This window comes from Amblyraja radiata, chromosome 2 (assembly GCF_010909765.2).
Source record: "Amblyraja radiata isolate CabotCenter1 chromosome 2, sAmbRad1.1.pri, whole genome shotgun sequence".
NCBI lineage: Eukaryota > Metazoa > Chordata > Chondrichthyes > Rajiformes > Rajidae > Amblyraja > Amblyraja radiata.
The window spans coordinates 7,789,567-7,808,603 of record NC_045957.1 but is presented as its reverse complement, the minus strand read 5'-3'; the positions used below and the strand labels follow the sequence as shown (position 1 = coordinate 7,808,603).

At 47.6% G+C, this 19,037-nt stretch overlaps 1 protein-coding gene across 1 annotated transcript in view; it reads left to right on the top strand.

Moving 5' to 3' along the window:
• slc39a4 (solute carrier family 39 member 4) overlaps positions 1-19,037 on the top strand; it is a 52,719-nt gene that overhangs the window by 14,132 nt on the left and 19,550 nt on the right. The window contains exons 2-5 of the mRNA XM_033041674.1: positions 7,307-7,603; positions 12,977-13,187; positions 14,254-14,447; positions 18,813-18,990. Of these exons, the coding sequence (XP_032897565.1) occupies positions 7,307-7,603; positions 12,977-13,187; positions 14,254-14,447; positions 18,813-18,990 (880 nt within the window). The remainder of the gene's footprint in view (positions 1-7,306; positions 7,604-12,976; positions 13,188-14,253; positions 14,448-18,812; positions 18,991-19,037) is intronic.

Below are 19,037 nucleotides of genomic sequence, written 5' to 3'. Positions count from 1 at the left end.
CTTCTCCAGTTTTAGGTAACTACATGACCTCCCCCCTTGCCCCATATACCCCCACTTCTCCCCCCTCCTCCCCCCCCTCCCCTCCTCCTCTGTGACTTGCACCTATCTTTCTCCTCTGACTCCACCCACATTCCTTCCGCTAGCTTCACAATTTGCAACTCTTCAATCCATTTGTCTCACATCTTTTGCCTTTTCATCTCTGGCCTCTTGCCCAGTCGTTTGCCTATCAAAAAGCCCTCCTCACCTGCCAGGCCATCTCCTGCCCCTCCTCTCTTCCAGCTTTCTTCCTCCCCACCCCCACAATCTGTCCGGAGAAGGGTTCCCTGTCTACATTCTCCAGAGATGCTGCCTGACTTGCTGGAGTTTAGAAGGATGAGAGGATATCTCATTGAAACATATAAGATTGTTAAGGGTTTGGACACGCTAGAGGCAGGAAACATGTTTCCGATGTTGGGGGAGTCCAGAACCAGGGGCCACAGTTTAAGAATAAGGAGTAAGTCATTTAGAACGGAGAAGAGGAAACACTTTTTGTTACAGAGTGGTGAGTCTGTGGAATTCTCTGCCTCAGAGGGCGGTGGAGGCAGGTTCTCGGGATGCTTTCAAGAGAGAGCTGGATAGGGCTCTTAAAAATAATGGCGTCAGGGGATATGGGGAGAAGGCAGGAACGGGGTACTGATTGGGGATGATCAGCCATGATCACATTGAATGGCGGTGCTGGTTCGAAGGGCCAAATGGCCTACTCCTGCACCTATTGTCTATTGAGTTACTCCAGCACTTTTTATGTTTTTATTTGCCTCACTTGGTTACCACCCCAAGTCTGCATGGTGTCAGCAGAGAAAATTTACGACATAGGTCGAACATCGAGTCTAACAGGCAGAACCTTGTGTCTGGCAAACAGCTGTTCGATACACAGCTTTGACGACAGAGTATAAAGGTATTGCATTCGTGTCCACGAGCCCAAGGTCTGCCTTGGCAAGTTCGTTATGGTTCTTCAAAATAACACCCGCACGGGATTAGTGATATCATCTGTTCCAGGGAATCGATAAAAGTTATACAACGTCGTTTTATTCTGCAGTTTTGCTGATTCTCCCAAGTTGAAGCTCATTCGCAAGAGATATGGTTCAAAAGATTTATTAGCCGAACTCTGTAACTTGCGAGTGAACCTTATGTGACCCGAACCATGCACCAAAAGATTTAGGTAATTACTGAATTGGTGGCAGCAATGAATGAGCTTATAGGAATCTGCTAACTTCCTTCACTGATTAATGCCTAACTAACTTTGTGGTCTATAGCAATTTGACTTTGTGGGTTTAAATCCGACTAAAACAAAGTCAATAAACTGAAGTAAAAAAGTTATGCTGTCATAAACAATTCTTTACCTTGGCAACTGTGAAAGGTACTGGCAATGTTTGATCGAATGGGTTCCCTTCAGTGACGATCATACTAGTCTGTAGTCTTCCTGTAAATATACTTTAGGCAGCAGGGATGGAGCAAGTTGATAGCAGGAGTCGCAAGAGACTCTCACTGCTGGAATCCTGAAAATTCAAAGAAAACCAGCCTTTAACAATACAATAGAACTTTATTCATCCCCGGAGGGAAACTGGTCTGCCAACAGTCAGAACACACAACAAGGTACGCAAAAAACCTGAAATTGAAATTAAATTAAAAGTGACAAAAACGAAAAAGACAAGCGACTGTTGGCTGGCTGCCATGTGCACAGCGCCTTAACCGAACACAACAAACACACAAACGCAGGCTTATCCCCATGCAAGAGGATTCTAAACCGAGAGTGCTCCCCACCTCCCCCACACCGGGTTCTCCCACCATCCCTCACGGCGGTCTCCCCCACGCCGGGTCCTCATTGTCTGCCCCGCCCACCCCTCACGCTCATCGATCGCTGAACGATCGGGAGGCCCCACAGCCGCCGAGGCTCCTGCTGCTGCTGAGGCTCCTGCTGCCGCTGAGGCTCCTGCTGCTGCTGAGGCTCCTGCTGCTGTCGAGGCTCCTGTTGCCGCTGAGGCTCCTGCTGCTGGCGTGGCTCCTGTTGCCGCCGAGGCTCCTGCTGCTGTTGAGGCTCCTGTTGCCACTGAGGCTCCTGTTGCCATCGAGGCTCCTGCTGCTGCCGAGGCTCCTGTGGCCGCTGAGGCCGCACTGCCGGGTCATGGAACTTGGAACTTCAATTTTTAACGCTTGCAGTAATCTTTTAGTATCTATCCCTGCTGTTATTTACCAACAAGTGAATTTACTGTGGTAAAATATCTCAAAAACCTTTACTTAAGACAGATGTAAGAGACTGCCGATACTGCAACCTGGTGCAAAACACAAAGTTCTGGAAGAACTCAGTGGGTCAAGCAGCATCTGTGGAAGGAACGGGCAGACGACGTTTTGGTGCGGGACCTTTCTGCGGATGGCTGATGTGGCTTAGTCATTGAGTCATGCCGCTCAGAAACGGGCCCTTCAGCCCACCATGTCCGTACTGAAAATCAAACATTCTTCTACACTAATCCCATTTGCCAGCCCTTGGCAATTCAAGTGCTTATCTAATCAATGTTGTGGGAAGCTTTGCCTCCATTTCCCCCTCAGGCAGTGTGTTCTCGATTCCAATCCTGGGGTTGGTGGTGGGGGTGGGGATGGGGATTAAATTCTTTGTTTGTTCTCCCTGTAACTCATTAAACTCATGGAATTCCTTACCCAACAGCAGCGGAAATACATGAGCATAAAGAATTCTGTTCATCACAACCTTCCCAAAAACAGTCAGGCTACAAGTGAGGGCTTTGCAGCCCAACCCTCGATCAAGATAAAAAACAAAGTATGCACACACGAGTAGTAATACACACTCACAAAGAGGCGTATGAACATACCCACACATATTTAGCATCATGGAGTTATACTGTGCGTAACCAGGCCCTTTGACCCAACTGTGTCGGAAAGAACTGCAGATGCTGGTTTAAATCGAAGGTAGACACACAACTCAGCAGGACTGAGAAGGAATGGGTGACGTTTCGGGTCAAGACCCTTCTTCAGACTGATGTGACCCGAAATGTCACCCATTCCTTCTCTCCAGAGATTCTGCCTGTCCCGCTGAGTTACTCCAGCATTTTGTGTCTACCTTTGGCCCAACATGTCCAACCTGACAAAGATGTCCCATCTAAGCCAGTCCCCGTTTGACCCTGTCTCCCCCTAAACGTTTCCTACCCGTGTACCTGTCCAAGTCCATTTTAAATGTTGTTATTGTACCTTCCTCAAACATCTCTTCTGGCAGCTGGCAGCTACTCACCGCCCTTGGTGTGGAAAGGTTGCCCCTCAGGTTCTTATTAAATCTTTCCCCTCTCACCTTAAACCTATGGCCTCTCGTTCTCTGTACCATGGGGGAAAAAGTGTGCATTTACCCTACTCATTCCCTTCATGAATTTATACATCTCTATATGATCACCCACAGCTGCTGTCTCTAGAATCTGATAAGATTCTTCAAAGGTTTCATTTACAGTAAAGGTCTGTTCCCTCACCATCAAGGCTTTGGTGGTGCTGGCCAGCCAGATATCCCAGACTATTGGATATTACTCCAATTAATGGCCCGCACACACTTTTATTTCATTTTTTGAACATTACTGTGAATCTGGTGAGTTTCAAAGCTGGAGTAACTCAGTGGGACAAGCAGCACCTCTGGAGAGAAGGAATGGGTGACGTTTCGGTTTGAGACCCGTCTTCAGACATAGACTTCAAACTTTAAAGGGAGTCCACATAAGGGCATCACACACCAGCTACATTGTTCCCGAGTCTCTGTGTATCAGACACGGGGCCAGCTCCAACACACACCAGCTCACACACCAGACCAGCTCCAACACACACCAGCTCACACACCAGACCAGCTCCAACACACACCAGTACACACACCAGACCAGCTCCAGCTCACACCAGCTCACACACACCAGACCTGATGGTCTCCGGGGGCGCTGTTCTGGCAGCAGCCATGTCAGCAGCGCGTCAGTTTTTTCAACTTTTTTTTATTTTTTAGTATGTTTTAAAGTGTGTATTTAATGTTTCTTTGTGTGTTTTGTGTGGGGGGGTGGTGTGGGGGGGTAAGGGGGAAACCGCTTCGGTCGCCTCCTCCATGGAGAGGCGACTTTTTCCAGGTCGCCTCCCCCGTGGCCTAACATCAAGGATCGGCGCGGCCTTTCCTGGAGACGCGCCCGGGGCTTCAGCGGCGGGCGCAGCGTAGACTCTCGTTGTGGAGCGGGTGAACCCTCGCTGGGGCTCGCTGGAGGGGAGCGCTCCGTTTCGCTGGCCCGGGGTAGCCGGCAGCCTGAAGTCGCAGCCTGAAGTCGCGGTCTGCAGAGCTCCAGCTGGTGCGGCGTCTACAGCCCGGGATCCCTCGTGGGGGACCCGGGGGAAGAAGAAGCCATCACTGCCGGGCCCGCGGCCAACTTCTACCGCGGGGCCGGCATGGACTTACCATCACCCCTGGAGGGGAGCTTCGACCGCCGGCCCTGCAGTCTACGGTGCTTTTGGCTGCGGCGGGGACTTTAAATCTTGACCGCCGGCCTGCGGCCTACAACAATCTAAAGCCGCGGTCTCCGGTGAGGAAGAGCCGATCCTGGACTGACTCTGGTCCTGTCCACGGGGGAAAATGGAGGAGGACTGGCCAAATTTTTGTGCCTTCCACCACAGTGATGAATGCTGTGGTGGATGTTTGTGTTACAGTTTGTGTGTTCTTTATTATTGTATCGCTGCTGACAACCCAATCCTTGCCGGGTCACTGCTCGTGCGGTCGACCGGTCGGTGCAGAGAGTAGCTTTGAATGTTTGTCTCTTCGTTACGTTGTTTGTGGCCCTTTCTTTTTTTTAAAAAGCTACTGTGATGCGCCCTTTAAATTGCCCCTTGGGGATGAACAAAGTGCTTGAATTGAATTGAATTGAATTGGTCTGAACTAGAGGGCACCATACTCAGAACTAATCAACACACAAACACACACAGCCTTACACACCAACACACACACACACCCCTACACACCAACACCCCTACACACCAACACACACATACATACGCACAGACACACACACAGGCCCCCTACACACACAAACACACACCCCTACATACACACACAGGCACATGCACACACGCGCCCACACACACACATCCCCCTACACACACACACAAAAGTGTGCATTCACCCTATTCATTCCCTTCATGAATTTATACATCTCTATATGATCACCCACAGCTGCTGTCTCTAGAATCTGATAAGATTCTTCAAAGGTTTCATTTACAGTAAAGGTCTGTTCCCTCACCATCAAGGCTTTGGTGGTGCTGGCCAGCCAGATATCCCAGACTATTGGATATTACACCAATTAATGGCCCGCACACACTTTTATTTCACTTTTTGAACATTACTGTGAATCTGGTGAGTTTAAAAGCTGGAGTAACTCAGCAGGACAAGCAGCACCTCTGGAGAGAAGGAATGGGTGACGTTTCGGCTTGAGACCCGTCTTCAGACATAGACTTCAAACTTTAAAGGGAGTCCACATAAGGGCATCACACACCAGCTACCTTGTTCCCGAGTCTCTGTGTATCAGACACGGGGCCAGCTCCAACACACACCAGCTCACACACCAGACCAGCTCCAACACACACCAGCTCACACACCAGACCAGCTCCAACACACACAGCACACACACCAGACCAGCTCCAGCTCACACAGCAGACCAGCTCCAGCACACACCAGCTCACACACACCAGACCTGATGGTCTCCGGGGGCGCTGTTCTGGCAGCAGCCATGTCAGCAGCGCGTCAGTTTTTTCAACTTTTTTTTATTTTTTAGTATGTTTTAAAGTGTGTATTTAATGTTTCTTTGTGTGTTTTGTGTGGGGGGGTGGTGTGGGGGGGTAAGGGGGAAACCGCTTCGGTCGCCTCCTCCATGGAGAGGCGACTTTTTCCAGGTCGCCTCCCCCGTGGCCTAACATCAAGGATCGGCGCGGCCTTTCCCGGAGACGCGCCCGGGGCTTCAGCGGCGGGCGCAGCGTAGACTCTCGTTGTGGAGCGGGTGAACCCTCGCTGGGGCTCGCTGGAGGGGAGCGCTCCGTTTCGCTGGCCCGGGGTAGCCGGCAGCCTGAAGTCGCAGCCTGAAGTCGCGGTCTGCAGAGCTCCAGCTGGTGCGGCGTCTACAGCCCGGGATCCCTCGTGGGGGACCCGGGGGAAGAAGAAGCCATCACTGCCGGGCCCGCGGCCAACTTCTACTGCGGGGCCGGCATGGACTTACCATCACCCCTGGAGGGGAGCTTCGACCGCCGGCCCTGCAGTCTACGGTGCTTTTGGCTGCGGCGGGGACTTTAAATCTTGACCGCCGGCCTGCGGCCTACAACAATCTAAAGCCGCGGTCTCCGGTGAGGAAGAGCCGATCCTGGACTGACTCTGGTCCTGTCCACAGGGGAAAATGGAGGAGGACTGGCCAAATTTTTGTGCCTTCCACCACAGTGATGAATGCTGTGGTGGATGTTTGTGTTACAGTTTGTGTGTTCTTTATTATTGTATCGCTGCTGACAACCCAATCCTTGCCGGGTCACTGCTCGTGCGGTCGACCGGTCGGTGCAGAGAGTAGCTTTGAATGTTTGTCTCTTCGTTACGTTGTTTGTGGCCCTTTCTTTTTTTTAAAAAGCTACTGTGATGCGCCCTTTAAATTGCCCCTTGGGGATGAACAAAGTGCTTGAATTGAATTGAATTGGTCTGAACTAGAGGGCACCATACTCAGAACTAATCAACACACAAACACACACAGCCTTACACACCAACACACACACACACCCCTACACACCAACACCCCTACACACCAACACACACATACATACGCACAGACACACACACAGGCCCCCTACACACACAAACACACACCCCTACATACACACACAGGCACATGCACACACGCGCCCACACACACACATCCCCCTACACACACACACAAAAGTGTGCATTCACCCTATTCATTCCCTTCATGAATTTATACATCTCTATATGATCACCCACAGCTGCTGTCTCTAGAATCTGATAAGATTCTTCAAGTTTCATTTACAGTAAAGGTCTGATATTCCCTCACCATCAAGCCTCATGGCTTCGGAGGTTCTGTTTCGTTCGCGGTCTCCTGTGACTGGGTGGGTTTTGCCCGGGGTGCTCCGGTTTCCTCCCACGTCTTAAAGCCCGGCGCATTGGTAGGGTAAATGGCTACATATATATATATATATATTGGAGATGACAATTTCACTTTTGAAAAATCATTTATTAACAATTCTTTTCCACCTCTTTTCTCCTAATCAGTGTTTTTCAGCTGATGATATTTTTGAATTTGATGGGAAGAACAGCAGCAACAACAACAGAACACTGACATCGGATGACTTTTTTCGTGTTGCTCCCGGCTTGCTGCTTTTCCTGAGTGACCCACAGAGAGTGTGCCAGGACATACAGTCCAACAAGTGGGTGGAAGAAACAATGGTGTTTGCAGAAAATCTACTGAGGGCAAATGATACAAGCCAAATCCATGAGCTCACCTCTCACCAGGTGGAAGAAGTACTGCAGAAAATACAAAAGAACTATCTGACAGTGGCCAAGGGTCAGGTAGGTAGGATCTAGTACTTGGCACTTTCTCTGTTCCTCACCATTCAATTGTGTGTTATCAGCATAACCTCGAACTCTGCACCACACTAAACTAATTAGCAACTGCAACCAGAGTGAGGCAACCAGCAAAGATTAGGTGTATAAAAATCACGAGGGGAATAGAGATATGCTGTGACCCGGCCCCCGGGGATTCGGAGGCTTACCGCAGGTCTGGCAGACAGTAATATCGGGAGCCCGCGGGTCCCTGGTGGGAGACCGCTTTTCGAGGCTTCTGCAACGGCGACTTCACCCGCCCGAGTCGCGGGGTCGAGGATGACCTGGAGCGGGGCCTTACATCACCGCCCGGCGCGGCTTCAACGGCTGCGGGACTTTGCTGGAGCCCGCCAGGGGCTCCAACAAGACCCAGAGCGTGGCCTTGCATCGCCCGGCGTGGCTTTAATGGCCGCGGGACAATTGCCATCGCCCGCCGGGGACTTTGACTCTGACATCGGGAGGGGAATGGGGAGTGCAGGGGAGAGATAAGTTTTTTTGCCTTCCATCACAGCGAGGAGGAGATACGCTGTGATGGATGTCTGTGTAAATTGTGTTGTGTCTTGGGTCTTTTTTTTCATGTGTGTATGACTGCAGAAACAACATTTCATTTGAGCCTCCATGAGGTTCAAGTGACAAATAAATTGTATTGTGTATTATTGTGCATTGATAGGATTATTGTGTGGAGTCTTTGTCCCAGGGTAGGGAAACCAAGAAATAGGGGGCATGGGTTCAAAGTGAGAGAGGTAGGGTTTAACCAGAACCTGAGGAGTAACGTTTCCAGACAGAGTGGAGTTATATGGAACAAGCTGACAGAGGAGGTAGTTGAGGCAGGTACAATAGCAGTTGAAGCCATTTGGACAGGAACATGGTTGGGAAAGGTTAAGAGGGATGTGGGCCACATGCAGGTAAATGGGACTGGCTTAGATGGGGCATCTTGGTCAGCATGGATGAGTTGGGCCAAAGGGCCTGTTATGACTCTAGTATTTTACGAGAGGGAGAAAGCTCATCAATCTAAGTGCAACTGCGGTGCGGCGGATAGAGCTGCTGCCTCATGGCTTCAGAGGCTCTGTTTCGATCGCAATCTCCTGTGATTGCGTGGGTTTTTCCCGGGGTGCTCCGGTTTCCTCCCACGTCTTAAAGCTCGGCGCATTGGTAGGGTAAATGGCCACAGGTTGGATACACTATACGCCATATGTGCACGAATTTGGGGAGTTGATGGGAATGTAGGGAGAAATAGGCTGCAGGGAAAACTAGTAGGGATTGGGATAAACTCTGTGCGTCAGTATAGTGTCGAAGAGCTGAAAAATGTACATATGACAATCAAACACTCTTAAAGCCCTGTCCCACTGTACGAGTTCATTCAAAGAACTCTCCCGAGTTTAAAAAAAATCAAACTCGTGGTAAGCACGGAGAATGAACGTAGCGGGTACGTCGGAGCTCGGGGACGTCTCTTAGCGGCTCGTAACACTAACGGCAGGTACTCGGGAAGACTCGCTAACGGCAGGTAAGCACGGGAAGACTCGTGAAGATTTTTCAACATGTTGAAAAATGTCCACGAGAGCCCCGAGTACCGACGAGTGGCCATTACCGTAAATCTCCGAGTAAACCTCGACCCAAAACGTCACCCTCGCCACGTTCTCCAGAGATGCTGCCTGATCTGCCTTTATACTCCTGCACTTTGTGGGTTTTTTTGTTGTAGACCCGCACCCGCAGTTCCTTGTTTCTCCAAACACAAGTGCAACAGGTAGCGTAAAGAGACAAAATACCAGAATGCAGAATACAATGTGATAGCATTACAGAGACAGTGCAGGTAAAAAACTGTAAAATCTGCATTGAGGTAGGTTGGAAGATCAACGCCACACGCTAGCTTCGTGGTTGCTTAGTGGCAGGCACCATGGCCTCTCTCATTTACAACTCCTCCTCCACAATTCACTTTACTAGCATTATTTGTTCCTCCTTCACCATGCGCTATTTCCCCCCTTTTGACATTTAACGTCTCCTATTCTCCACCTTATCAGCCCTTCACTTTTATTTCCTCCACCACACCCATTGTATCTGCATTGTAAATCTTGCTTATCTCCATCCAGCTTTTCCAAGCAGCCATGAGAAGTCGTTGACCTGAAACCTTCACCCTGCTTTTCAGCTGATGTCTGACATGTTGAGCATATCCTTCCAGCATGTTTCTTTTTTGCTTTTAATTCAAAATTAATCCCTTATTGAAACATATAAGATTGTTAAGGGAATGGACTCCGCTATCATTAAGAGCCCTATCTAGCTCTCTCTTGAAAGTATCCAGAGTACCTGCCTCCACCGCCCTCTGAGGCAGAGAATTCCACAGACTCACAACTCTGTGAGAAAAAGTGTTTCCTCATCTCCGTTCTAAATGGCCTACCCCTTATTCTTAAACTGTGGCCCCTGGTTCTGGACTCCCCCAACGTAGGGAACATGTTTCCTGCCTCTAGCCTGTCCAACCCTTACGAATTTTGTAAGTTTCTATAAGATCCCACCTCAATCTTCTAAATTCTAGCGAGTACAAGCCGAGTCTATCCAGTCTTTCTTCATATGAAAGTCCTGACATCCCAGGAATCAGTCTGGTGAACCTTCATTACCTTCACAATCCATATCCCTCCATTCCTTGCATATACGTATGACAATCCAAAATCCTGTTAAATGCCACTGCCCCAACCACAAACCCTGGCAGCGTGTTCCATGCACCCACCACCTTCTATGTAAAAAAAACTGCCCCGCACATTTCCTTTAAGCCCTGCCCCCCTCACCTTCTCCAATATTTGATTTTTTTCCCATGCTGTGAAATAGATTCTGACTGTCTACCCTAGCTATGCCTCTCATAATTTTACACGCATTACTTCCATCAGATCTCCCCTCAATCTCCATCATTCCAGTGAAGACAATCCAAGTCTGTCCAACCTCTCCCTGTAGCTGATATCCCCCCTCCCCTCCAATGCAAGCAACATTCCGATCAAATTAGTGTCCGGGCATCGTAAACAAAGTTATTCACTGTATCTCGGAAAACACGACAATAATGAACTAATACCTACAATGAACCAATGCCAAGTAAAAAGATGTTTTGTAAGTGGATGGGTTATTGATCACGCAGATGCCATTGACCTGAATAGTACAAAAAGTTGGATCAGGTTCATCACCATTGCATTGCTAGACAGGTCACGTCTGAAGTAGGGCAAAAAATAAATGTCATAATTTTAATCCAGGGAAATGTCCATATTAATTTGTCAAGATGCAAATCAATTTGATCTATCATAAGGTCATAGTTGAGTTACAGAATTAGGCCAACCGGCCCATCAAGTCCACTCTGCCATTCAATCATGGGTGATCTATTTCTCTCTCCATTTCCTGACTTCTCCCCATGAGCCCTGACACATGTACTAATCTACAATCTAACAGCCTTCTGTGGCAAATAATTCCACAGATTCCTCTGACTAAAGAAATTCTTCCTCGTCTCTTTCTTAAAGGACCAATCTTTAATTCTGAGGCTATGATCTCTAATCTTAGACTCTCCCACCAGTGGAAATATTCTCTCCACATCCACACTATCCAAGCCTTTCACTGTTCGCTAAGTTTCAATGAGGTTCCCCCTCATCCTTCTCAATTCCAACCAGTAGAGGACCAGTGTCGTTAAACGCTCATCATATGCTAACCCACTCATTCCTGGGATCATTCTTGTCAAACTCCTCTGGACCCTCTCCTCAGATATGGTGCCCAAAATTGCTCCAAATGCGGCCTGACCAGCAACTTATAGTGCCTCAGCGTTACATCTCTGTTTTTGTATGCAAGCCCTCTTGAAATAAATGCTAGCATTGCGTTTGCTTTCTTTACTACTGATTTGACTTGCAGATTTTGGGAGTGCTGCACCAGCACCAGCACTCCCAAGTCCCTTTGCACCTCCGATTTCTGGATTCTCTCCCCATTTAGAAAATAGTCTACAACTTTATTCCTACTACCAAAATGCATGACTTCACACTGTGCCATACTATATTCCATCCGCCACTTCTCTGCCCACTCTCCCAACCTGTCCAAGTCCTTCTGCAGAGTCCCTGCTTTCTCTACACTACCTGCCCCTCCACCTATTTTTGTATCATCTGCAAACTTGGCCACAAAGCCTCCAACCCCCTCATCCAAATGACTAATATACAATGTGAAGAGCAGTGGCCCCAGCACCGACCCCTGCGGAACTGCGCTAGTCACTGGCGGCCAACCAGAAAAAGCCCCCTTTATCCCGCTCTGCCTTCTGCCATCCAGCCAACCTGATATCCATGCCAGTATTTGCCCTTTGATACCGTGGGCTCTCATCTTCCTCAGCAGCCTCACGTGTGGAAACTTATCAAAAACTTTCTGAAAATCTAGGTAAACAACGTCCACTGACTCTCCTTTGTCTGTCCTGCTATTTACTTCTGCAAAGAATTCCAGCAGATACGTCATCAAGATCTCCCTTTCACATGCTGACTTTGGCCTATTTAATCATGAACTTCTAAGTATTCTGTAACCTCGTCCTTCATAATGCACTCTAAATTCTTACCAACCACTGAAGCCAGACTAACCGGCCAATAGTTCCCACTATTCTGCTTTGCTCCCTTCTTGTGCAGTCGAGTAATATTGGCAATTGTCCAATCGTCTGGAACCACTCCTGACTCTAGTGATGTATATTGTGAGTGCTGCACAGGAGCCCATTTGGCCCTTCCTGTTCATAATGGCATTGTTCGGAGCAACTCACCCTAACCCTAACCCCTACCCTAAAAGCCCTGTCCCACTGTATGAGTTCATTCCAAGAGTTCTCCCGAGTTTGCCCTGATTCGAACTAGGAGATTTACGGTAATGGCCGCTTGTGGGTACTCGGGGCTCTCATGGACATTTTTCAACATGTTGAAAAATCTTCACAAGTCTTCCCGAGCTTACCTGCTGTTAGCGAGTCTTCTCGAGTACCTGCCGTTAGCGTTACGAGCCGCTAAGAGACGCCCCTGAGCTCCGACGTACCCGCTACGCTCATTCTCTGTGCTTACCACGAGTTTGATTTTTTTTTAAACACGGGAGAGCACGTGAATGAACTCGCATCATGGGACAGGGCCATAACCCTGTTCAGAGCAACTCACCACCGCCACCCACTGGCCCTTTCTCCATCGGCTGCAATTCTTGTACATCTATTCGATTCTCTTTTAGTATCAGTGACAAGACGATGGAGAAAGGGAACACTAGAAACTGTTGGGAAAGGTTTGGGGAGAAAACATGAACGAGGAAGAAGTATAGGCTGTTAGAAGGTGTTTAGTTACTAGATATGTTTGATAATTAATTTATTTTAACCTCCAGCCCTGTGTCAACTCAACTCAAATCTTAGAAGAGTATGAATTGGTGTCCAACGGAATGGCAGGAATTAATGTTGGCCACTTTTCTGCTGTAGTCCTTTACCACGTCTTACGAGGCGACTGCATCCTCCAGCACCTATTGCCAGGGCCTGAGTACTTCCTTAACTTTATCTTTCACATGTACCATAATGAATCCAGGAACTTCACCAGAACAGGTAAGGAAAACATTCTCTATTCTGCTTTTCTTTTGCTAGTGGCCTGAGTAGAGGCATTGGGCAGGGAGACTAGAGCTGGGGATGCAACTGCAACTTGGGTCTATCGCATTAAAAGCGGACATCTTCATTTTCACATTGCAGTGCAGACTTCTGCAATGTCCATGAGAGGCAAGATCAGGAGTAGGCTCTTCAGCCCATTGAGACCTGCTGCTGTTCAATAAAATGATGGCTGCGACAACATTTCTGAGGTCCATCTTCGTGCCCTGTCCTTTCCTTTCGTCACTGATTAGAAATCCACCTCAGGACTCCCCCATCTTCTCGACATTCACTCTGTCTTGATCCCAGGAAAGAAGGAGGCAGCAGAAAGTGGTGGACATTGCCTGGTCCATCGCAGGTACTGACTTCCCCACTGTCAAAGGAATCTACAGGAGGTGCTACTTCACAAAAGCAACGGAAATCATCTAAGACCCATACCACCCTGGTCACATTCTTTTTCCAGTAGAACTTACACGAGGCTGAGAGCCATGACCTCCTTGAGTAGCTTCTTCCCAGCAATCATTTGGCTCCTGAACCATCCTGCATAACACTAAACACAACCATACCACAGCACCAAACCACTATGGGCATTGCATTAACAAGGTTGGACTGATTACTTGTTTAAAAAGGAAATGCAGATGCTGGAAAATTGAAGGTAGACAAAAGTGCTGGAGAAACTCAGCGGGTGCGGTAGCATCTACGGAGCGAAGGAAATGGGCAACATTTCGGGCCGTAACCCTTAAAGCGGCAGCATCTATGGAGCAGAGGAAACGGGCAACGTTTCGGGCTGAAACCCTTAGCGGCAGCATCTATGGAGCGAAGGAAATAGGCAACGTTTCGGGCTGAAACTTGTTTACTTTGTCTTGCATTATCATGGTCTAGTTTACCAAAGAACAATTGGAATTGTTTTGTACATTTGTGGGGATGGGGAAAATTTACAGTGTGGGCTTGGTGGGAGGAACAGGAATTCTGAATCAAGTGGTGGACGGTGGAACTACATAAATGCCAAGGCTTCCTCCTTTCATTTCAGAACTTGAAGACTTGATGAGTAAAATTGGTTTAGCTCATGATAACCAAGAAGATCCAGACCACGGGCATAGTGAAGGTCACGGGCAAGAGAGTGAAAGTGAACAAGGTCATGAACACGAGGAAGAGCATGACCATAGTTCCCATCGGCTGGCAAATCATAACCAGGAGGAGAAGGAGAATACTACCTGGAACATGGTAATGTTACACACCTTACAGCAATTCTCTTTTACCAATTGTTACTGACCGACCCTCAGGACATCCAGCCTGAGCTGCATCAGGGTTCCATGATATGAGTTATTCTATGATATCACGTCCTATTGAAACCAGGCTTATCAGGGAAACCTGGCTTATCAGGGAAACCCCTGGCCCAACTGGTTTCACAATGTGGAATGATCAAGTTCCAGTTGTATGGTCCCTGAGCCAAGTCAATAAAGGCTGTTGCAATTGGTTTCACTACCCCTGGGTTCAAGCGATGAAACCTAGGGCAGGATTTCCAATGTGTTCACAACACAACAACTCTTCCTTGGTTTCCACATGTAGAAATTACAATCAATGCAGACTACAGTACTTACGAGCTGGTGTAAGTAGAAATTAAAATGAAAAGTGTGAAGTTAATTGTTTGGCAGGGGCAAAAAAATTGCCTTTTTAAATAGTGCAAAATGATATGCAGAGGGATCTGTGTGCACTGGTTACTGAAACACGTGTAATCAGGCAGGCACAGCAAGCATTAGAAAGACAATTAGTTGAAAGGAAGCACAAACACAAAGTGTTGGGGGAACTCAGTGGGTCAGGCAACATATGTGGAGGGAATGGACAGATGGCGTTTTAGGTTGGGATCCTTCTTCAGACTGGTGGAGGTAAGATGAGAAAGCTAGAAAAGAGAGGTGGGGGGAAGGTGCAGGATAAAGCCAGGCAAGTGAAAGGTGGATATAGGTAAAGAGGCAAGGGGGGGATAGGGCTGATTGCCAGATGGATGGAATTAGTGACAAAGATCAGAGGTAAAATGGTGACGAAAGGGTGTCAGGTAAGCAGAGAGGAGGAGTGAAATGTAAAGCTGGAGGAGGGATGTGTAAAGAGGACAGGATACATCAGATACATGATAAGGAAATAACACTGAGTGCAAGGTAAAGCCAGTAAAGTCCGATCAAAGATAGTCCGAGGATCCCCGATGAGGTACAGTAGATAGTACTTCAGGACTGCTCTGGTTGCAGAAGGATGGTTCCGTCGCAACATAACAGCTGGGAATAGTAGTGAACGTTTCACGTTGATGGTTTTTTCATCAGAATCCTTCCTGAACTGTTCATTCTATTCCTCTCTCCACAGATGCTGCCTGACTTGCTGAGTTCTTCCAGCATTTATTTTATTTTTTATTTCCCTGCGTGAAATGATTTCATAGATAAATGATTTCAGGCGTACTTGGTTCAAGTGGGGGATGTTCACTGCCCAAAATGTTTACCATTTTAATAACCTGGTAGTTGAGTCAGGTAAAGTTGAGTTAGGATCTATACAGAATATAAAACAGTGTAGCATTGGTACAGGTCCATGATGTCCTTGCCAAACATGATGGCAAGCTAAATTATTCTCCTCTGCCTGCACATCATCCCTATCCCTCTATATCCGTATGTCTATCTACTTGGAACCCAAAGAACCAACGGTAGACAAAAGTGCTGGAGAAACTCAGCGGGTGCAGCAGCATCTATGGAGCGAAGGTCCATAGATGCTGCTGCACCCGCTGAGTTTCTCCAGCACTTTTGTCTACCTTCGATTTTCCAGCATCTGCAGTTCCTTCTTAAACCCAAAGAACCAATATCTTACCACCAGAGGGCATCGCTGTACTATAATGTGCTTTTGTAGATTGAAGAGGAAGAGTATTTCGGGCAGAAATATTTACTAAAGCTTTTATCTTATTTGGAGAACCAAAACGAGTGGGTGCCATATATAGTTCAGCTCTACAGAAATAACTGAAATTAATGTCAGGACAAACAGAATCAGAAAATAAGAACCCCGACCGCGGGTGAACAACAAAGAGTAAGGAAGATGTCTGAACTTTGGTGCCTTCCCTCACAGTGGGAAACGTTGATTCCGCTGTGTGGGGATGTTTATGTTAAATTCTATCGTGTGTTGTGTTCTTTTTTTATTCGTATGGCTGTATGGCAGGCACGTGCCGTGAGTAATTACTCAAGGTAGGCAGTCAGCCGGCTTTAAAAAAAAACAAAAAAACGCACATGCGCAGATTGTTCTGCCGTAAAAAATAAAAATAAAGGCAGTAACAATTCAATTTGCCCAATGCTTCCAAGTCTCCTTTATTCTGAATTACTGAATGGGTGGGGGGGTGAAGGATGATGGCAGGTGGAGAGAAGGTGGGAAAAACGGGAGCACAGGGAAAAGTTGAATCAGTTGTCATCTAATTGAATGACAACACTTGTTCTTGGTTCTTGGTCCTCCAAAATATTCCAAATGGAATTTAAACTGGAGATGGTGTTCAAGGGACCAATTGGGGGGAGAGTTCCTTTCAGGAGAGTCTGTGCCAGGCGTAACGTTGAGGGGAGGGCAGGAGTGTTGAGAAGGAGGGGGTCGGGGATAAAGCCAGTAACTCACCCACTCACCGCTGCCGTGGCGCTCCGGGCGCGGAGCAACCACATTGTAACCGGGGATAGAAGCAGCTCGGGTGGCTGCGAGCGGCCGCCGGGAGCCGACAGCAGAACTGGCCGCCACTTCAGTGCCTTCTGCCGGCCCGCTCACCTCTGGCAGTGCTCTCCGTCTGAACATCTCTCACCTGCCGCTCGCTCATGTCAACCGCTTCCTGCAAATCCTTAAATTCCCACAGCCGAGTAACCTCAATCGCGCTGTCGGAATTTAAGGATCTGTGAAAGGAACTCTCCCCCCCACCCCCACACCCCAGGAAATACGGTATTTAAAAACATATACACAAAACGTACTTACCACATTATCGGTACACGAACTCCATTCTTCTCTCTTTGTTTCCTAAGATACACTTAAAATAATGACAATCCATATTTGAAAACCCCGCCAAGAAACCAGCGCTGAAACAGAATTTCAGCTGCCTTCAGCCCCGCTTGAAATTGACGGCTTCAGGCAGCGCTGACGGCACGTGGGCTGCACAGACCTTCAAGGGTTACAAGTGCTGCGGATGAAAGGCACGGAGAATTATGCCTACCTCTTATGCCTATGCTCTTAGATAGGCATAATTCTCCCATGCCGTTACTATTTATATTTAGTAATTACCATTTTATAATTTTAGTCAGGGTAGGCAGTGCCTACCTTGCCCACCCTGATGGCACGTGCCTGCTGTATGGTAACCCAAATTTCACTGTAGCAATTGGTGCATGTGACAATAAATGTAAACTTGAACTTGAACTTGAGCCATAGTCATAGAGGGATACAGCCTGGAAACAGGCCCGTCATAGAGTCATAGGGTGATACAATGTGGAAACAGGCCCTTTGACCCAACTTGCCCACACCGGCCAGCATGTACCAGCTACACGTCCCACCTGCCTGCGCTTGATCCATATCCCCCCAAATCTGTCCTATCCATGTACCTGTCTAAAAGCTTCTTAAATGTTCAGCCTCAACTACCTCCTCTGGCAGCTTGTTCCATACATCCAACACCCTTTGTGTGAAAAAGTTACCCCTCAGATTCCTATTAAATCTTTCCCCCTTCACCTTGAACCTATGTCATCTGGTCCTTGATTCTCCTTCTCTGGGCAAGAGACCCTGTGCATTTACCCAATCCTCCCATGATTTTTTACACCTAAATAAGATTATCCCTCACCCTCCTGCACTCCAAGGAATAGAGTCCCAGCCTACCCAACCTCTGCAAATAGCTCAGGCCCTCTAGCCCTGGCAACAAACTTGTAAATCTACTCTGTACCCTTTCCAGCTTGACAGCATCTTTCCTATAACATGGTGCCCAGGACTGAACGCAATACTCTAAATGCGGCCTCACCAATGTCTTATACAACTGCAACATGACCTCCCAACTTCTATACTCAGTACAACTGCAACATGACCTCCATACTTCTATATTCAAGAATAATCAAACTGATATTCTTTCACTGCACATCTCGTATGTGCATGTGACAAATAAACTTGACTTGACTTGACTTGATACATTCAAAGGGAATAAAAGAATTGGATACACACGAGAGTGCAGATGCTGAAATTGTGAGTAAAAAAAACAAACTGCTGGAGGAACTGAGCAGGTCAGGTAGAATCTGTGGATGAAATGGGCTAATAATGGTTAGAGTAGAGACACTTTTTCATTCTGAAGAAGGGGTCTGTCTCTCTCCATTACTCTTCAAAGATGCTACCTGATTCTAATGTCTTCCGCTAAAATAGTTGTTTGAGTGGATGAAGAGCACACACACGTGTATTCTGGTAATGAATCTACAATAAGGAGCAAAATTGCTAAATTAATGCTGTGCTTCATTATTTCCTAATCGTAGCAGCAACTCTACTAGGCCCTTGTGCCTCTAAGTTTTATTTAGAATGTTGATTGAAATGTCTAACAGCAGGGTTCTCTTCTTTTCCCTTCTGTAGAAATGTTTTAGCTCCAGTGAAATAATGATCATCCATCAGATTGCGGCCAACGGCATGATTTCCCAGAGTGATTTTGTTCAGCTGAGCCCTGCATTAATCCAGCAACTTCTGAGTGGAGCCTGCACCAGAACACATCCAGGCACAGGCCGGCAGCAGTTTCAGCTGACCACTGCTGAAAGTAAGCCCTCCAGCAAATGACTGTAACTTTTCTCATTAATGTCACAT